At 36.6% G+C, this 19,364-nt stretch overlaps 1 protein-coding gene across 4 annotated transcripts in view; it reads right to left on the reverse strand.

Annotated features, from left to right (window-relative positions):
- Positions 1 to 19,364, reverse strand: part of KLHDC3 (kelch domain containing 3) — a 52,345-nt gene that overhangs the window by 6,874 nt on the left and 26,107 nt on the right. For all 4 annotated transcript variants that reach the window (XM_083357817.1, XM_083357818.1, XM_083357820.1 and 1 more), the window contains exon 8: positions 14,477 to 14,585. In XM_083357817.1, the coding sequence (XP_083213943.1) occupies positions 14,477 to 14,585 (109 nt within the window). The remainder of the gene's footprint in view (positions 1 to 14,476; positions 14,586 to 19,364) is intronic.

Raw genomic sequence — 19,364 nt, forward strand, 5'->3', positions numbered from 1 at the left:
CCAAACTGATTCTGTCTCAATAAAAGTAGTTTTAATGTTCCTGTGGAGCAGATTGCTTGGACTGGTCTTCTTAGAGAAGCTGACACATAGCTAGATTGTGGTGTGAGTTTGGATAAATTAACCTTCAGAGTAACAACAGCAATTACCTAGTATATAATGTGATTTCTTTACTAGACAACCCATTACCCCTTGGGTCATCCTTTCAGAGATATTTCCTTACCGGTTTCCTCAAAGCTTTCAACAATAACAGAAGTCCTAATCTACTACCTTCAGTGGAAAAGATGTATCTGCCTATATAGCAGAGTCAAACATCAGTGCAGGAAATATTTTATGACATTTTGAATTATGTTGAGCTATTATGATAATGTTTATGACATAAACTGTTTTAAAAATTTGCCAAATTTCAATTCCAAAGGAGTCCTGAGTCCTGAATGTTGGCGGCATTCTGTAAATTTGCCCATTTGAGGTACATAGATTCAAAAGGGTTTGCCCCGTAGTACACTATTTCACTCAGTTAAAGATTAGAGGAATCAAGAGTTTTAGTAGTATATAGATAGACCCTTCTAGAGTTTCTGGTTAAGAAGTCCAACTAAAGTAGCACCCAATGACTAGATTTGGGTCCAAAACAATTTGGCATACAAAATTTTAATGAAGGCACGGTGAAAAAAATTTCCTTGCTTTCATGAAAATAAAATGATTTCAAACTCTGTATAATGTTGAGCAAAAGTGAGCAAATTTATACTTTTATGTTACATCTCAAAAGTATAAGAACATAAAAACAATGGATAAGATAGAAGGATGGGATCAAGAGTATCATTAGAATGTCCCTGCAGTACCTGTGGATTATTGCCCGGGTCAGATTGAGATTGAAAATATTGGTCCACAAAGGAATTGAATCAGTCTGACTCAATAGCACCTAAGATCCTCATTATGCCAATGCAAACATACTTTGATTTATTAAAATTATTATTAAAATTTATTGGCTGCCCAACTTCAATGTACTTGTTTAAATGTTTAAATAAAATTTAAAAACAGATCAATAAAAATACAATTGACAGTATAAAATGGCACCAACCTTTATAAATTTTGCACACATGTCAAATTTTGAGAAAGTGTTGTAGGAACTGATCACTAAATATTAGCTGTGTAAAAGTGGCATATTTCAAAATAGTTTCTAAATAAAAAATAAGATGAAAGGACAAGATCTTGTCTATTCGTGCAAGAAGACAGAGACCTCTTAATCCAGTACTACTGATGCCATCAAATAGGTGAATGAACACAACACTACACCTCACAGAGTAAGAAAGAGGGATCACTTTATTGCTGCCATTTTTTTCTAACATATGATTAAAACAATTGCTTTGTTTGGTCCTATCTAGAGCCATGCTCTGCTGCATAGCTGTTCAGTTTCTATTCTCCCTCTTTCCATGCTGCTGCTCTCCTTCCACCTCAATGTAATTTTATATTTCATAAACTAGTCTCTGAAGTGAAGATTTGCTTTTTTATAATTTTAGCATTCAGTAAAAAGGGATTGATGGTATGTATAAAAGGCCACATGAAGAATATCTCCTCTGAAGAACAGAGAAAGGGTAAACAACCTTCCATAACAATTTCTTTAATTAATTAGCTCATACTCTTTTAGGACAGTATATAAATTGTTGGTAGCATATGTATACTTATAGGCATTGCATTTAGGAATTTGAGACAACCCAATAAACTATTTTAAGTTTATTGCACCTTCTGGCTTCTTTCTAGGTCTAGAAGATTGAATTCTGCCACTCTGTATACCACTGTTCCAGATAACAATGTCAAATAAAGTGTCTTTACAGAATAGAAATTTATTGTACCTATTATATTCAGATAATCACTCCATATATCACTGGATCTAATAGTGTACCTAGTATTTAACATGTCACTATTGGTCTTTAACATCAGACAATGAACTACATATTTTTACTCTTTAGTTCCTTATTTTTGGCAACTTTTAAATACAAAACAGCACTCTTGATACCTGATAAATTATAATCTTAGCTTGTTCAGCAAACAGCAACTCCTTTAGACTGCTTAATGAATATTTTCACATAAATCCAGTAACATTAGAAAAAAAAATTCACATTTTCAATTCTCTAGAGGCCCTTGGAATCAGTCTCAGAAGAAATAGATCCTGCTACCATTCAATCACCAACTCTTAATTAAATCAAGACAGGATTCAAGGCAGAAAAAAGAAAGACAACACAGGCCAGGGACGAATGGAAAAGAAAGCAATGAGGTGAATCACTGGAGAAGCTTAAATAATTAGCAAAATAGGAGGAGTAAAAGTAATGGCAATAAAAAGTAAACACTTTTACACAAAATCTTTTAACAACTATTGAGCAACATGACTTGAATTAAATTAGTGTGATTAAACAAGAATTTGAAGAAAAGGGGCTACGGAACTGTCAATTGTAGAAACAGTCTGCCTGCACTGATCTTAGCATAGCTTGGCAAATGATGTTTTGGACCACAAATGATATAGATTCTTTAAGCAATTTAGAAACTGCACTGCAGGACTGAAAGTTAACATTTAAATTTAAGGTAGATAAAGGTTTACTTTTATAGCAGAAGTATTCAGTTTTAGGTCTTGGATAAAAGATATGCATTGGTGAAAATTCTCATTGTTTCACCAGAAAATAAAAGCACAACAGCTTTAAATCATTCCTAACATGAAAAGCAAAAACATAGTACTGTAATAATAACAACATATTTCCATTTTCCATATAGTTTCAGCTTTGACAAAGTTGATACTTCTTGCAAAGGTTTGTCCTTTATTTGTACATAAAAAAAACCTTTGCAAAGACTACCACAATTTTGAAGCTTTCTAGGCAGAATAATCTAATCTTATTTTGTAACCAACAATCAGGAAACCATAATGCATTTCCTGTCTTTGTTAGGAGGGAAAAAGGCAATTTGTAGCATAGAAGTAATCCACAAGTTATGACCATAACTGAGACCAAAATTTTGGTTGCCAAACATAGTGTTATAAAACAAGTAGTGCACAATTTTATGACCTTTTTGGCATGGTTATTAAGCGAATCACTGCAGTTAAGAGAATCATCAGGGTGGATCTGGCTTCCTCCATTGATTTTGCTTCCCAGAAGACAGCTATGAAGGTCTCAAATGGTGATAAAATGAATCCAGGATACTGCAACCATTGTAAATACATTCAGGTTGCCAAATGCCCAAATTTTGATCACCTGATTATGGGGATGCTGTGACACTCATACGTGTGAGGAATAGTTGTAAATCACTTTTTTCAGTGCATTGTAACTTTGAACAGTCACTAAACAAATAGTTGTAAGTCAAAGACTACCTGTATTACAGGAATAATAATAATATTAATAATATTAATATTATTAATAATAATAGAGTTGGAAGGGACCTTGGAGGTCATCTAGTCCAACCCTCTGCTCAGGCAGGAAACCCTATACCATTTCAGAGAAATGGCTGACCAGTCTCTTCTTAAAAACTTCCAGTGTTGGAACATTCACAGCTTCTGGAGGCAGATTGTTCCACTGATTAATTGTTCTAACTTTCAGAAAATTTCTCCTTAGTTCTAGGTTGCTTCTCTCTTTGGTTAGTTTCCATCCCTTGCTTCTTGTCCTGCCTCCAGGTGATTTGAAGAATAGCTTGACTCCCTCTTCTTTGTGGCAACCCCTGAGATATTGGAACACTGCTATCCTGTCACCCCTCACCCTTCTCTTCATTAAACTAGGCATACCCAATTCCAGCAACCGTTCCTTATATGTTTTAGCCTCCAGTCCCCTAATCATCTTTGTTGCTCTTCTCTGTACTCTTTCTAGAGTCTCAACATCTTTTTTACATGGTGGTGACCAAAACTGGATGCAGTATTCCAAGTGTGGCCTTTCCAAGGCATTGTAAAGTGGTATTAATACTTCACATGATCTTGATTCTGTCCCTCTGTTAATGCAGCCTAGCACTGTGTTGGCTTTTTTGGCAGTTGCAGCACACTGCTGGCTCATATTTAAGTGATTGTCCACAAGGACTCCGAGATCCCTCTCACAGTAACTACTATTGAGAAAGATGTCACCTATTCTATACCTGTATATTTGGTTTTTCTTGCCCAAATGTAGAACCTAACTTTTTTCACCACTGAATTTCATTTTCTTAGATAGCACCCAATGTTCAAGTCTGTCAATATCCTCCTGTATCTTAAGCCTATCTTCTGGAGTGTTGGCTATTCCTGCCAGCTTGGTGTCGTCTACAATTTGATAAGTTCCGCATCTCACCTCATCCAAATCATTGATGAAGTTACTGAAGAGCATGGGCTCAGAACAGAGCCCTGGGGCACCCCACTATACACTTCCCTCCATGTAGATGCAGTTCCATTGAGGACCACACGCTGAATATGGCCAGTCAGCCAGCTACGAATCCATCTGGTGGTGATGCTATCTAACCCACATTTTTCTATCAAGTAGTAGGTTGTGATCTACTTTATCAAATGCCTTCCTGAAGTCCAAGTAAATTATATCCACAGCATTCCTCTGGTCCACTAATTTTGTCACCTTGTCAAAGAATGCAATAAGATTTGTCTGGCATGATCTGTTTTTAACAAACCCATGTTGGCTTTTGGTAATGACTTTGTTTGCCTCTAGGTGTTCGCTGATTCACTGCTTGATTATCTTTCCCAAGATCTTGCCAGGTATTGAGGTCAGGCTGATAGTTTCCTGGAACCATTTTTTCCCCATGTTTTCAGGACCAAGAGATATTAGGGTTCAAGGCCAAACTGACTGCTGAAGAGCAAGACCAGGCTTCTTGGGTGAGAGGACCTCAGGGAGGAATATTTTAGGGCAGCTGCCCCCAGCAGTTCCATCTTGGAGGCCTGGCACGGCACAGGACTGGTGTGTGAGTGGCAGGAGCACACTCGCATGAATGGAGCCTCGCATGGGAGCGGAGGGTGCTTGCACTTGCACGCAAAGCTCCACTTGCATGAGAGAGGGCACTTGAGTGGAGGGCGCTTGCGTGAGTGGAGCTTCGTGCACAAGCGCAAGTGGCCTCCGCTCATGTGAGCAGAGCTTCACACAGGTGTGCTTGCCTGCTGCTTGCACGTCTTGAGCTTCATGCACATGTGCATGCCCATTTCTCCCATGGTCCAGTTTCAAACAGGAAGCGGCCCAACAGTGGGCCATGGCCCAGGAGTTGGGGGGGGGCTGTTTTAAGACAACTATTCTTATCAGCCATACATTGAGGCAAGCTTCACATTGCTTGTTCTGAGTAATAGTTTGTAAGACTACAAGCAAGAGAAAGCAGCAAAGTATTTTACAGCCAGTAAATGCAAGAATGCAACATTAATTGGAATTCAGGTTTTGTTTGTTGAACTCAGTCATATTTAGAATTTATTCTGGAAGAATTTGATAAACATGTCCTCTAATAAAACTAATTAACCAACACCATGTGCCTCAAATGTTTTTGCTGTTTAATATTCTATATATTGTAAAACTAATATCTTAAAAATGAAATTCCCACTATCTCTATGAAAACTTATTTTCTGTTTAAGAAGTGAATGCACAATCCATTTCATAGGGATACAGTAAACCTTTACAGTGTTATCGAGCTTTTTCTTTCACTGGCAAATGGAAAGATGAGAGATAAATATAATTAATTTTTCTAATTTTTTCCAGCTAGAAATTCAACCATGGTAAGGCTTCAATAAAAATTTCTGTACAAATATAAACATATTTTTCAAGACTCATGGAGGTGATATTTAATTTGGGGTCTACAAGAGAAAAAGGATTTATTGCACCAAAGGAGTCTATACTGGACATATATTTATGTATCTATATCTGGAATTAGTCTGGATCTGACAAAACTTTCAAAGTGGCTACCAGAGCCACACAGAGTCTCAATAAAAGTGTTCAATTAATTAATATTAATAATGGCTACTGATCACTGATTTTAACAATGGAAGCTACAGCACTTTCTTTAAATCAATATTCTTGCCCTGATTGAATATTTTGACTAGGAGATATACAGTACTGGTAGATCCTACTGTACCCTGAATCTGTCAGTGTGGTAATCCAATAAAAACATTGCAAAGCATTTGTCCCACCCTGAGATGAAGATGATAAATTCCTAAAACCATTTCCCATTTTTATTCCACTATTATTTTTTTAAACATATTTTAATGTCTTTATTCTTAAAATCTCTATGTTCTATTTGATTTACTCTAGCTGAACGATGTGGCATACAGAACTGTAAAATATATGTGAAATGCAGCTGAAGAGAAATAAGGATTTCTTTAAGTCTGAATAGCACTGAGAGGTCTCTCCCCTTTTTCAGGCTACTGTTCCATTTCATAAGCGAATGAAAGAGTAGCTGGATGTAACTTTTCCATCAGTATTTCAATCCTTACACTATGCTGAGGTTTTATCTATTGCTTTGCTCTTGCCCCTCACTTCCTGGTGACCTGTCACTTTCAGGATAATACAATACACAGGAACCTCTTCTTTTACAACAACTTCCTGGAAAACATCTTATCAGTCTAGCCAGCTCCAGAGCCTACTTGATAGCTATTCAGAGGAAGTGAGTCCAGCTCTCCTACCCCTTTCTTCTAAGCCACTTATCCGTCACCGCACAATAAACAGTCCTATCAAATCAACAAATGATATGGAAAATTGCAGCACACAATGAAAAATAGTAAGAGACATTTCAATAGTGGTAATCAAAATAAATGCTTCAAATTAGTATTCTGATAATCCATCTCTTTGATATAGTATTTCATCTGTTCACTTTTTATAGTTATCTTATTTTCCATTTCTTTGTTTTTTATCATTATTGTCACTATTATTAAATAACTATCATTACTTTGTTAGGAAGCTGAAATACAGATTTGAAAGTCTACTCTTCTTCTTTATAACAATAATATACAAACCTTAATTATCTAGTTCATGGAGTGAGTGTTTATGAATAATCATATGAAGCAAGATATATTTTAAAGAAAGATATATTTACTATAACTGCACTTTACATTTGATTAGCCTTTACTACAATGAAGGTACTTCTCAAGACTGTACCTGTAAATTAATATAACTGATGCAATTAGATATTGCATTTATTACATAGATCTACTTTTCAGAAGCATTTCCTTTATGTGAAACTTTTTCAACATCTACAGATTTGCAGTAGCTCTTCTATAATTTAATATACTATTAATAGTTAATAATACACTAGTATTAATAATAGTAAGCCATATACCTCCATGTGAATTAGTGTGCATGAGCAAGGCATACTAAGAGCTAATCCAATCATATATAGAAAAATTTGCTTCAGGAATTGATATTTGACTAGATAACCTTCCTATTCTTTCTGATCTTATGATTTAACAATATCTAAATAACACAATCAATTTTAAAAGAATCGTTATCAATGGATCATTTCATCAAATAAGATATTCGCCTTCCAACCCTGGATATTAGAGTATGCCGCAGACAAAGGAAGCAGCCCAGGGCAATTAAGAATAAATTAAGATAAAGAAAATTAGTTGACTAATTTTAAGTATCTGGCAATCAGTTTTTATGAAAATCTTGAACTTAGTAATAATAAATATTTGTTCTAATAACACTGATGGTTGTAGCTGAGTCCTATGATTCCAGTTAGATAACTGGGTAAGTGTGTAGTAACAACATACTTCTACATAAAAAACCAACACACACACAAGCTTTATCACACCCATACACTCTATATCTATTCTCTTGTAGAAGGGTCTTCAGACAGTACTATATCAAAATTGCCCAAATCTACTTGTTTAGCCAGAAATCCTGCATCTCAGATGGTCCCGGTTTCCTCCTTGTGATTACAGTTATTTTTTTGTAAACTAGATAAGAGACAGGTTAATAAGACAAGTTATAGGCTGTGTTTAGATGATCATTCAAAACTTTATAAACCACAGGCAAACTCAGTTCTATTTCACCATTTCTCCCACTATATACCCAATGAGTTGTGAAGGCTCTGTGGATTGCTTAAAAGCCAAAGTTCTCAAATATGAAAGGCAACTGAAAGAATATTTTCATTAAATATTTTAATAACATTATTTATTTATTGATAAAATTTATATGGCTCCTCAACCTACTCACAGTGATTCTGAGCAGCTTACAGAAATAAAAACCCCAATATAAAACCCAATAAACCAACTCCTGGCAACAACAGTCAAACCAATCAGCTGATGGGGTAACCAACATTCCAAGTTCATTGGCAAAATCATTTCTTAGTACCTTAATATCTAACTGTACCTGTTCCTGAACTTTTCTATACCTCTTATCTTTTCTTTTACATCTTTTTGAATGATTATAAACCTGTAGGCAGAGTTTCCCCCACCCCACCCCAACTATGTGGAGGTTACCTGTTCTGGGAAGATTTCTAGCAGAATAGAACAAAAATTAAATAAGAAAAAATGGAAAAGTAATCAGGGATATTATTGTGTTAACTGCTATTTAGTCAAATAATATAATATAGTAAGAATGAAAGACAGCACATTGAGGTTAGAATACAATAAAAGAGTGTGCAACCATACAGCATCTTTCCAGCTTCATAAATCACAATCTACAAAGCCTGAAATATTTATTTTATTTATTTTATTTTTTTTATTTTATTAGATTTATATACCGCCCTTTCCCGAAGGACTCAGGGTGGTTTACAGGGCATTTTAAAATCATACCAACATATTATCCAAACTGAGGCTTATAGTTTGTACTGAATTAGTGGACATTTTTTTGGTTTCAATTTCTTAAAAGTTTATTAATTTAGCTTTCAGATGCTTAAGTGTTAGCCAAGAAGTGTTTATTATTTTTAATTGCTTAAAATATTTTAAAAGTTTTGTTTAATTTCTAATGAACACAGCTGTTACATTTGTCTCTTAGAATATAGATTTAAATGTACTAGTCAGTAACTTACGCATGGAAGTTATTATTACACGGGTGTCAAACTCGATCCCACCATGTGACGTATCGTGACATATTGTGACTTTTTTGCCTTTGAGAAGCTGGGGTGGGTGTGGCCTGTATGTGACGCATCCAGCCTGCGGGCCACCACTTTGACACCCCTGTATTATTGCATTCACAAATTTTCCAGTTTTAAGCAGCTGGTAACTATCTTGACCATTTCAGCTGACTTATACCTTGCTAGAGTCATCACTAATAAATCTTCTAACTCTAGGCTTCTATCTAGTTAGATGCTTCAATTAAATATAACTTTGGTTATGAAGACAAAAGTAATTATGTCTTTCAGGTAGGACTCTATTTTATAGTTGCAGATTACAATTACTGTTATACTTATGCAGCCTAAAGTGTTTCTTGATTGTGCCTTTCTAAGTTGTTTATAATATAGTAGATATGTATGTAATTCTAGAATCAGAAAACAGCTGTCTGTTCAATCCTCAACATTTTGTTCTTGGAAAATATTGTCCTCCAGTGTTGCTTTATGGAATGCTATTCACGACTAGATGGATATGAAGAATAGTGAAAGGCACTATAAATAATATGTTATGTTATGTTAGTTATGTTTACATTACATATAGCATATATAATGTATTCCAAGTACTGTAGCTGTCCTGTAACAAGTGCCGTTGTCCTTAATAAGCTTAGCTTCTTCTGCTTTTTGTCTTGGCACTGCTATATAAAATTTGAGGTGAGAGCAAAACTTCCGTTTGTGACCCAATGATGTTTCCTAGATTAGATAATACTGCCAGATGTAAGTGTGGAAATAGCTGTTCATCTTTTCTTTAGAAAATAATAAAAATACCTCCTCTCCTCACAAATTCTGAGAAACGAGACTAAAATCTGCAGCAGCAAACAATAAATTTTGTCAAGATCCTGCTATAGGTAGACTGTTAACTGTTTTCTTAGGGTTTTTTAAAACCATCTACATGTATATTTGAAAAGCAGTAGCTTATTCCACTACAACACATGAATAGCATATAATAAAGGCCGAAATGAGACTCATTGATTCTATTACAGCTGGAATGAAAGCTACTCCTTAAAGTGATGGGAAATGTGCAACTTGTGTGAAAAGCCCCAGGCAGGCAATAGCATTCACCAAAAAGAGAAAAATGTCAACACAGGAAATAGACAAGAATACAGATATCTAGTGTTTATATTACATATGAGTACCCTGCAGCCCACATAGCTTTTTTAGCAATTTAACACCACCTTCCCTTTCCCACATATCTTTATCTACATTGCCCATTTGTACCAGGAGTTAATGTTTTCTTCCTGCCAGGTTAGAATGAAATAATAAGAGGTACTCTAAAGCAAGGAGTAAAAGAAAATATATGGAGGAGTGAAAAAACCAAACACTGAAGTTTGCATTTTACTTTTATGAAATAGTTTTTTTTGTGTGTATGTGTTGTTAACTATGGTTCAGAACACTGTGTTCATAGTGGATGGATATGGGCAACGTTACACTGGATTACAAGATATTCTTTAGGTTTGAGAACCTAGATTATATAGAATAGCATTAATGTGTACGGCATAGAAGTGAATTCAGGCTATACTTATGGCATACTAGCCAAAATTTTCAAAAGTGAACTGCTATTATTAGTAGGCAATGCTCCATGCGGTATAGGTATAATTAACATTTATGAATATTAAGTACAAGTATGGGGAGGTTTAAAAAAAATAGTAACTTTGGTTAGTTTTGGCAAGTCTGCCAGCTGCATCTCTCCTTGAAATAGGAATTTCTGGCAACAGAAATTTATTATTTTAAGCTGTTCAGTTACCCTGAGGTAAGATGGGCAGCCAATAAATTTTATAAAGAAATAAATCACCACTAGGGAAGATTACCACAATGCCCTTGACATGGAATTGCTGCTTGGCAGATTACTTACAAGCTGCAAATGGTGCAGAATGTAGTTCCTATATGCTGACAGTAAGGATCATTATAACCATGAGACAGATATACTGCAGGTGCTACATTGGCTAATAGTTTCTGGGGTGGATTCCAAATGCTGTTTTTTGCATTTAGACCCCTTCTCCTTATTTACATATTTGCCAAATTTTTATACCGCCAATTACTTTGCCAGTGTGACTCTCAGTGTTTACAAGTATTGCAAAATGGCTTAGAAATGAGATAGGAATGACCCATCCTGCATATTTTTTCTGGCAGGAGATACTGAGTGTTCTCCAGATACAAAGAGTAAGAAATGACTGGAGGATAGGGACAGAGATAATAATAATAAGTTGGAAGGGACCTTGGAGGTCATCTAGTCCAACCCCCTGCTCAGGCAGGAAACCTTATACCATTTCAGGCAAATGGCTGTCCAGTCTCTTCTTAAAAACCTCCAGTGTTGGAGCATTCACAGGTTCTGGAGGCAGGTTGTTCCACTGGTTAATTGTTCTAACTGTCAGTTTCTCCTTAGTTCTAGGTTGCTTCTCTCCTTGACTAGTTTCCATCCGTTGCTTCTTGTCCTACTTTCAGGTGCTTTGGAGAATAGCTTGGCTCCCTCTTCTTTGTGGCAGCCCCTGAGATATTGGAACACTGCTATCATGTCACCCCTCACTCTTCTCTTCGTTAAACTACACATACCCAATTCTTGAACAATGGGTTGGTGCGAATCCCTTTCCAAAGTTGCCAAGGCAAAACTTTTGCACAGGGTATTCAACAATTAGTGTTGCTTGATAGCTGCAGCAAAGTACTTGCCTATTCTTTAAGAGTAAGCATACATTTTATGTTAGTATTTATGGTTTTAATTATATTCTATTATTTAAATGGCTTAGTGTAAACCATCATGAGTTGCAAGTATTGGCAATGTTCAAGCACAATTAATTAATTATTTTTTTTTAAAAAAAATGGAGATGGAAAAGAAGAAACACTGCACCAATCTAAAGAATAGCTCACAGTACTGAACATAATTCAAAACATTATACCTCATTTTGCAGCTAAATATTATGAAATATATTCATCTTTAAATTTGCAAAAGAAAATTTCAGAAGCTAGTAATTCAGAAAATGACAGTATATTTTTTAAATTTGATTGGGAGCTGCCCAGAGTTGGTCAGAAGATAGGCAGCTATACACATGTATTAGATAAAATAAAAGTAAAAATTACCAAAAAATTTTATAAAAGCAAAATGAATTTCATTTGAAAGGATCATTTTTTTTTCAAATACAAAGAAAGAAATGGAGTAAAATAAATCTGGCCCACATCCTGGGTTCTTCCATACAGCATCATTTTCATTCCATTTCCAGCCCTCAAACTACACACATCAACCTGAAATTGACATTAGAAAATTATAAGCCAATCAATTCTCTCTCTAACTGAACAACAGAAGATATGTTATAAAAAGGGCCATGTCTTGCCTCTTGAAGTACCACATCTCCGTACACTGGCTGTTGGGGATGACTGAAAACCTCCACAGACATTTAGCTATGCACTTTGGGATTAACACCCTTTGAAGGGTGCAGGAATATGATGGATTTCCAGAAAACGTTGCAGATTATAGGAACCATTTGCACTTCAGTTTGAGATGCAGACAACACAGATTCATCCCCAACAGCCTGCACCTGTCTTCAACAGTGAAGGGATACAGGGCAAAAAACATCCTGCAGCCAAGAGGGCTCCACACACATTTGCACTACTCAGATGAACCTGAGGACACAGAAAACCTCCAAATGGCCCCAATAAGTCTCTAAAGGAATGCAAATGACCAGCTATCTGCAAGGAACATAAATCCTTCCATTCCCCACCAATCAGAGCTGAAGAAGCTTCTTGAATGAGAAGCGAAATGTCTTCAAAGGAAAACAAGAAAGTCCAGTTGACTCCTGAAAAAGCACCTTTGGGACCATCATGACCTGGATGACAGAGAATCTCCATAGACATGCACTTAGAAGGGTTTCTTGCTATGGGAGGACAGAATGATGAACCCAGAGATTGGACAGTTTTAAGTGAAGAAGTTAGAGCACACTACTTGTATAAATTGGCAAAATCAAGACCTTTAGTTTGTTTTTAAACAGGATTAAGTAGATTAAGACTGGGTTTGTCAAAGATTGCTTGATTATTTTTTTTCTACTACAGAGTCATTTATCAAGACAGCAGTTATAGAAATCAAATAAATAAACAGCTTGAAACAGTTCTAAGCAAGGATTTGTCTGAATTCAGGACCTGGGATGTGTGGTAAGGCAAGAAGAGAAAAAAAGCAATAGAAAAACAGAGCAGTCATAAACCCCCATTTTGCAAATAACAGTTATTTGCTTTAATTGAAATATCCTAGGACAGAACCAGAAATGCTAACCCAACTTCCAAAAGCAGTCCACAATATAGGAAAGAAGGTGTTTGCCGATAGAGGAGCAGCATCAAGCATGTACTCTATATGAGAGTCCACTATCTTATGCAACGCATATTGAATGACTTGGGATTACTTGACCTTTTCAGTAAAATTCAAAAATGAAGAAGCATTTAAAAGGTTAAATTGAGAGCTCAAACAGAGGAAGACCATCTTGAAGAAATTGCTTATTTGCCTAAGAAATGACTCAAGACAAAGCTATGGACACTATTTCAAGACAGAAGATAACCAAATAATTTAAAATACTGTAGTTCATCCCTGGTGTGACATTCATATTAGTTCTGACCAGTAGGATGAGTAAATATTGTTCCCCAATGTAATAGTTCAATGATAACTGCACTTTAGAGGGGGACAAACCCTTCCCTCCAGTGTCCTATATAAAAGCAACACAATGTGTGCTACAGGACGGCAGACTAAAAAGTAAATGATTCCAAAGAATCATTCTTGATTAATAGAATGAAGCTATGTCTGAATAAATAAATAAAAATGTTCAGTTTGTCTATAAATCATGGCATTTCAGGATAGGTAACTATTCCATCACTCAATCTCAGTGACATTTTAATACTGTCTGATATATCCCAGAGGTATTTGAGCAATTATTATTTCAGAAAGAATTAGCTACTGAAACTGACATCCAGGGGGTTCCTGAAGTCATCAGGAAACAGCCTTCCTAAATGCAATGTTCTCTTGATCTTCACAACTACTGTTTCAATCCAACTCAGCTATTTCAAGATGGGAAATACAGTGTTAACTATCTGGAGGATATGAAGTTAGAACAACTGATACAGATAAATGTTGGCTTAGAAGTTTGTATGCATTAGGATATCTAGGGGTTCAGAACCACTGAATGATCGAGGCTTTAGATCAGGCATGTCAAACTCGTGACGTTGCATGACATATCATGACTTTTTCCCATTGCCAGCAATGGGGTAGGCGCGGTTTCAGCGTGATGCATCCAGCCCGCGGGCCAGCAGTTTGACATGCCTGCTTTAGATAATTAATGAAGTTTAAATGATCCAGCTTTTTTTTTTTTGCTCTTCATAGAAAAAAGCCACAAATTTTACATTATTTAAGACTAGGAAACATTTTATTCAAATTTAAAGAGGAAACAGAACATTAATAAAGGCAATATGAAATATTATTTACCTGGTTCCCCCAAAGAGGATGATCTTATCCCCTACCCTACAGCAGCACTGTCTACGTCGAGGACATGGCCCTTTCCCTTTGGGTTCAATTTTCTTCCAGGTAAAAGAGACTGGAAAAAACATATACACCATGAAATACAAAGTACAAGGTATTTCATTATAAATAAGTCAAAGGGACAATCTCAAGTTATAGAGTTTATGTCATATATAGAGCCTAAACTTAAGCACCTCATCCTTCCACGGTTTCCTTATTCATTTCATAACAACTTATTTTAGGACAGCTAGATTCCAGATCCCTTATAAATTTCACAGAAAACAGGGTCTTGTAGTATTTTATGTTTGTGAGCTTTTAGTTCTCTGATTATACAGTTTATTGGTAGATGCACAGCTCAGTTAGAAGTTGCGTTTCAACAATATACGAAAGCCCCCAATTGTTTAGTCTTGGTATGGGCTAAACATCTTTAGAAAATGTATTCAGATTTCATACCTTCAGTGTCTTAGAAGCTGGTGTAAACTAACACTGTATTACATATCTTCAAATAAACTACTGCAAGCTCTTATAAAATTCCTTGGGAAGTCACAGATAGCACAATTCAAAGATTCCAAGTCATTTAGCCCTGAATTCATTTTAGATGGATCTTTACAACATAAGGATCCTTGAAACATCAATTGCTTTGGAGGGTAAAAGAGAATTGGTAAATAAGAATCCACACAGCTTCTTTTGAAAATATTCAAAAATAGGCTTACAATACATAGTTTCTTGAAGAATACATGTAGATATAGTGCCATCTCTTGGAAAGTACATGAAGTGTAGAAACGAGAGAAGCCTGTTACTCTCTTTGTTTGAGGGAAGAAATGTGCAAATTGAGAAGAAAAACAGCTTTATAAATGTTACTCTTGGAAAAACATTTTTCTTCTCATAAAACATTTGAATTAGGAATCCTCTTTGCAAAAGCGCATTAAAAAGTTGGGACAAAGAAAAAATAATAAAATACAAAATTTATTTTCACACAGCTATTATAAACATCCAAAAAGAGGTGCTGCATTTGCATGTGTTGGAACAGCATCTGTAATGAAGGATTTACACCACACTATTAAAGAAATTGGTTGATTGACTGCAGTATCTATCCTACAGTTCATTTGGCATTTTAATCTTTGCTTTTTGTGGTAAATTTGGTTTGTGATAGTATTCTGATTTTTAGGAGGTTGGGGGAGTAGACCTTGGATCAGTGTTGAACACTGGTAATTGCCTAGACAAATCCACACCATTCACCATTGCCTTCTTTCTAGTGAGAGAAAGTGACCAGCCCAAAATCACTCATCCAGTACAGCACCTAAGACAAGATCACAGTCTCTTGGTTTCTAGTACAGAGCCTTTAACTAATATATCAAACTGGTTCTTATTCTGAATGTACGTGTTCAAAACAAATGGGTTTATTTATTTGATGCTCTATACCAGGGTTATCAAACTACCGGCCCGTGAGCCGGTTTCATCATACTGAAGCCACGCCCACCCCATTGGCAGCAATGCAAAAAGAGTCACAATACGTTGCGACACGGCACGTGACGTGGCATGTTTGACACCAGTACTCTGTACTATTCAGAGTCTTTTGTGATTGAAGTGGATTATGACAGTGTGAAATAAATTGGGAGGGAGGGAGGGAGGGAAGGAGAGGGAGGAAGGAAGGAAGGAAGGAAGGAAGGAAGGAAGGAAGGAAGGAAGGAAGGAAGGAAGGAAGAGCTGTATAGAGTACTAAACTGTTCCTTTTCAATCTTCCAGGTAGCCAGCCCTATATATCAGGTATTACATTTCTGCTCCCAACCCCTAAACAAACAGTATTTAATGACCATTAAGCAGTCTTCCTTGGGTTGCAGTTCGTTTCTTGTCCTTTTTCCTTTTTTTTGGTACTTTTTGAAATGTAGGGGCCCATCTACTATGCTGGTGCTACTGTACTTTATTTTGCTTCCAATCAGCGATTTCATTATTAAAAGAAAATAACTATTATTTTTTCTTTATATTTTTTCTTTATATTTCTTGAATACAGCAAGGGAAGGAGAACAAAGGAAACAGAAAAAACTATTTATTCCAAGAAGTGGACAAGTGAGTTATGAAAGTCTTTGGCTATGAGGTTTTAGGATAATAGATCAGACAGACCTTAACTGGATCCAGCAAAATTATGTTACTGTTTTTAATGTCTTAATGCTGACAGTTCTGTTATTACTCTACTTTGACACTAAGGTAAGGTAAGGTAAGGGTTCCCCCGCACATGTGTACTAGTCGTCTCCGACTCTAGGGGCCGGTGCTCATCTCCGTTTCAAAGCCGAAGAGCCAGCGCTTGTCCAAGGACGTCTCCGTGGTCATGTGGCCGGCATGACTAGATGCCAAAGGCGCACGGAACGCTGTTACCTTCCCACCGGAGCGGTCCCTATTTTTCTACTTGCATTTTTATGTGCTTTCGAACTGCTAGGTTGGCAGAAGCTGGGACGAGTAACAGGCGCTCACTCTGTTACGCGACACTCGGGATTCGACCCGCCAAACTGCCGACCTTCTGATCGACAAGCTCAGCGTCTTAACCCACTGAGCCACCGCATCCCTATACTTTGACACTAAACCACCTAAATCAGACATGTCAAACACAAGGCCCGGGGGCCAGATCCGGCCCGCAAAGTGGTTTCATGTGGCCCACGAAGCCATCCTGGAAACAGTAAGGGAATGGCCCCCAATGCCTTGGCCCTGGCCCAGAGACCCTCCTTCTGCCAGAGACCCTCCGATCTCTTCCACTCCTGCCCAGGCCCCCATAGGCACCCTTGATGCAAACAATGTAGAGTTGGCCATGCCCACCCAGTAGGCCATATGCACTCCAGCCACGCCCACCCAGTAGGCCATGCCCACCCAGTCCATACCCACCCGGCCCCCTGAGGGCAACCGCAATGCTGATGCGGCCCTCAATGAAATTGAGTTTGACACCCCTGACCTAAATTATGCCTAATTAGAAAGATAATAAAAAATATTAAGTCTACCATTGTTGTATCTCTTCTTATACTGTATATTTTTTAAAAGTAAATAATAACTATCTTTTACATAGTGGCCCCTAAATTATAGAATTCTCAGTTCAGCAATATCTGCTTGGTGTTTAGTATGTTACATAAGCTAAGTATTTTATTTTCCTAAGTTTTTGGCAGTTAATTTTGCTCTTTGATGAAATTATTTTTAACTGGGTGTAATATACAGTACTGAGATTGTTGTGAACTTAAATGTCTCAAAAAGTAGAACACTGTGATATAATTATTTAAGTTACGTATTTTGGGATTATAAATCATTGTGAGCTTTTTTACTGATACTACCAAAGTACTGATCATTTTCTATATTCTGTCTTACTGGCTCAGCTATAATTAGAAATTATTGGCTCAGTCCCTAAATAATAACATTCATTTTATTTATTTATTTATTTATTTATTTATTTATTTATTTATTAGGACTTATATGCTGCCCTATCTCCCGAAGGACTCAGGGCGGCTAACAACAATAACATACAATAAATACGGAAGTTAAATAAAAATTAAAATTAAAGGCCCCTGTAGAATAAATAAAAATTCAAATTAAAATAAATTAAAAATTAGAGTTAAAAATTGAAAACATAATTAAAATCCCTGTCAGTCCAGGTCAGCCAGGATGCTGGAATATTCCTCCTCCTTAAGCACATCAAAATAAAGCTATGGATATTTAAATAAACAGAGAAAAGAATGAGAAGAAAAGGAATATTTGACTTCTGTTCTGTCTCTCTTCCGGTCTCTGTGTGTATATCTCTTGTGACATGGGAAAAACTAAAGAGAAAAGTAAAAGCTATTGAAAGTTTCAAGAAGAGCCACTGGGGGTGGGGGTGGGGTGGAGAATGCAAGAAGCTTCTTGTTTTTATTCAACCGAGGCTAAAAAGTAGCATTATATGCATGAAGTCAGTTTATTGAATGTCTGCCTAAGCAGGGATCTGAAACTGTAGCTCCACCTACTATTCAATTTAATATATTAAATATCAATACACGGGCAATGTTCCTCAGAGAAAAAGAAAAAGACATCTTAAATATTTAGTACGATTATAGAGGCCCGTGCGAGAAGGGTTTTTAGAATGGGTTGCAGCTTTTCCATGGATAAAATACTCAGGAAAAATGGAAGGATGGGTAAGATCATGTGAAAAAAGTATTCAACTGAAGAGCTTCATTTTGAATTTCAACCCTCACAAAAGAAAGAAGCTATACATTCTTGAAAAAATCTGAACTGCTGGAATATTAAACTACCAAGTAGGAACTTATTTCCTGAATACATTTTGAATCTCCTTTTTCTCTTTCTCAAATCCATGGGTGGATGATATCTCTCTGCCATAACGGAACAATCACATATAAAATGTTCTTAATGTAGAACTAGAATCCCATAATTCATACAGCTAATTTATCCATCAAAAGCACACTGCAAATGAGACTGTTGCCTGATCATTCCTAGACCTCCACAGTTCTGATTCTCATTCAGAAATATCCTTGATGCAGTCACATGTTCTACAAGCTGACATTGTTGTTACTGCAGTAGAATCTAATTTTTTTTTACAGCCTGTAAGTTCAGTATGCCCTAGATCAGAGGTCCCCAACCTTTTGGGCACCAGGGACCAGTTCCGTGGAGAGAGGTTTTTCTGCGGACCGGAGGGTGTGTGGTTTTATGTGCTGCCTGCATGTTGCAGATGGGGCTTTGCTTGTTTGTCTGGACTGGTTGCTGGCACGTTGCGGCCCGGTACTGGTCCATAGACCAGGGGTTGGGGACCCCTGCCTTAGATTCAGTCATAGCAATGTATACTGACATTGCACACTTGAGTTTGGTTGTGATGCTGTGACTGCCATCTTAC

The sequence above is a fragment of the Vipera ursinii genome, assembly GCF_947247035.1.
Source record: "Vipera ursinii genome assembly, chromosome: 1".
NCBI lineage: Eukaryota > Metazoa > Chordata > Lepidosauria > Squamata > Viperidae > Vipera > Vipera ursinii.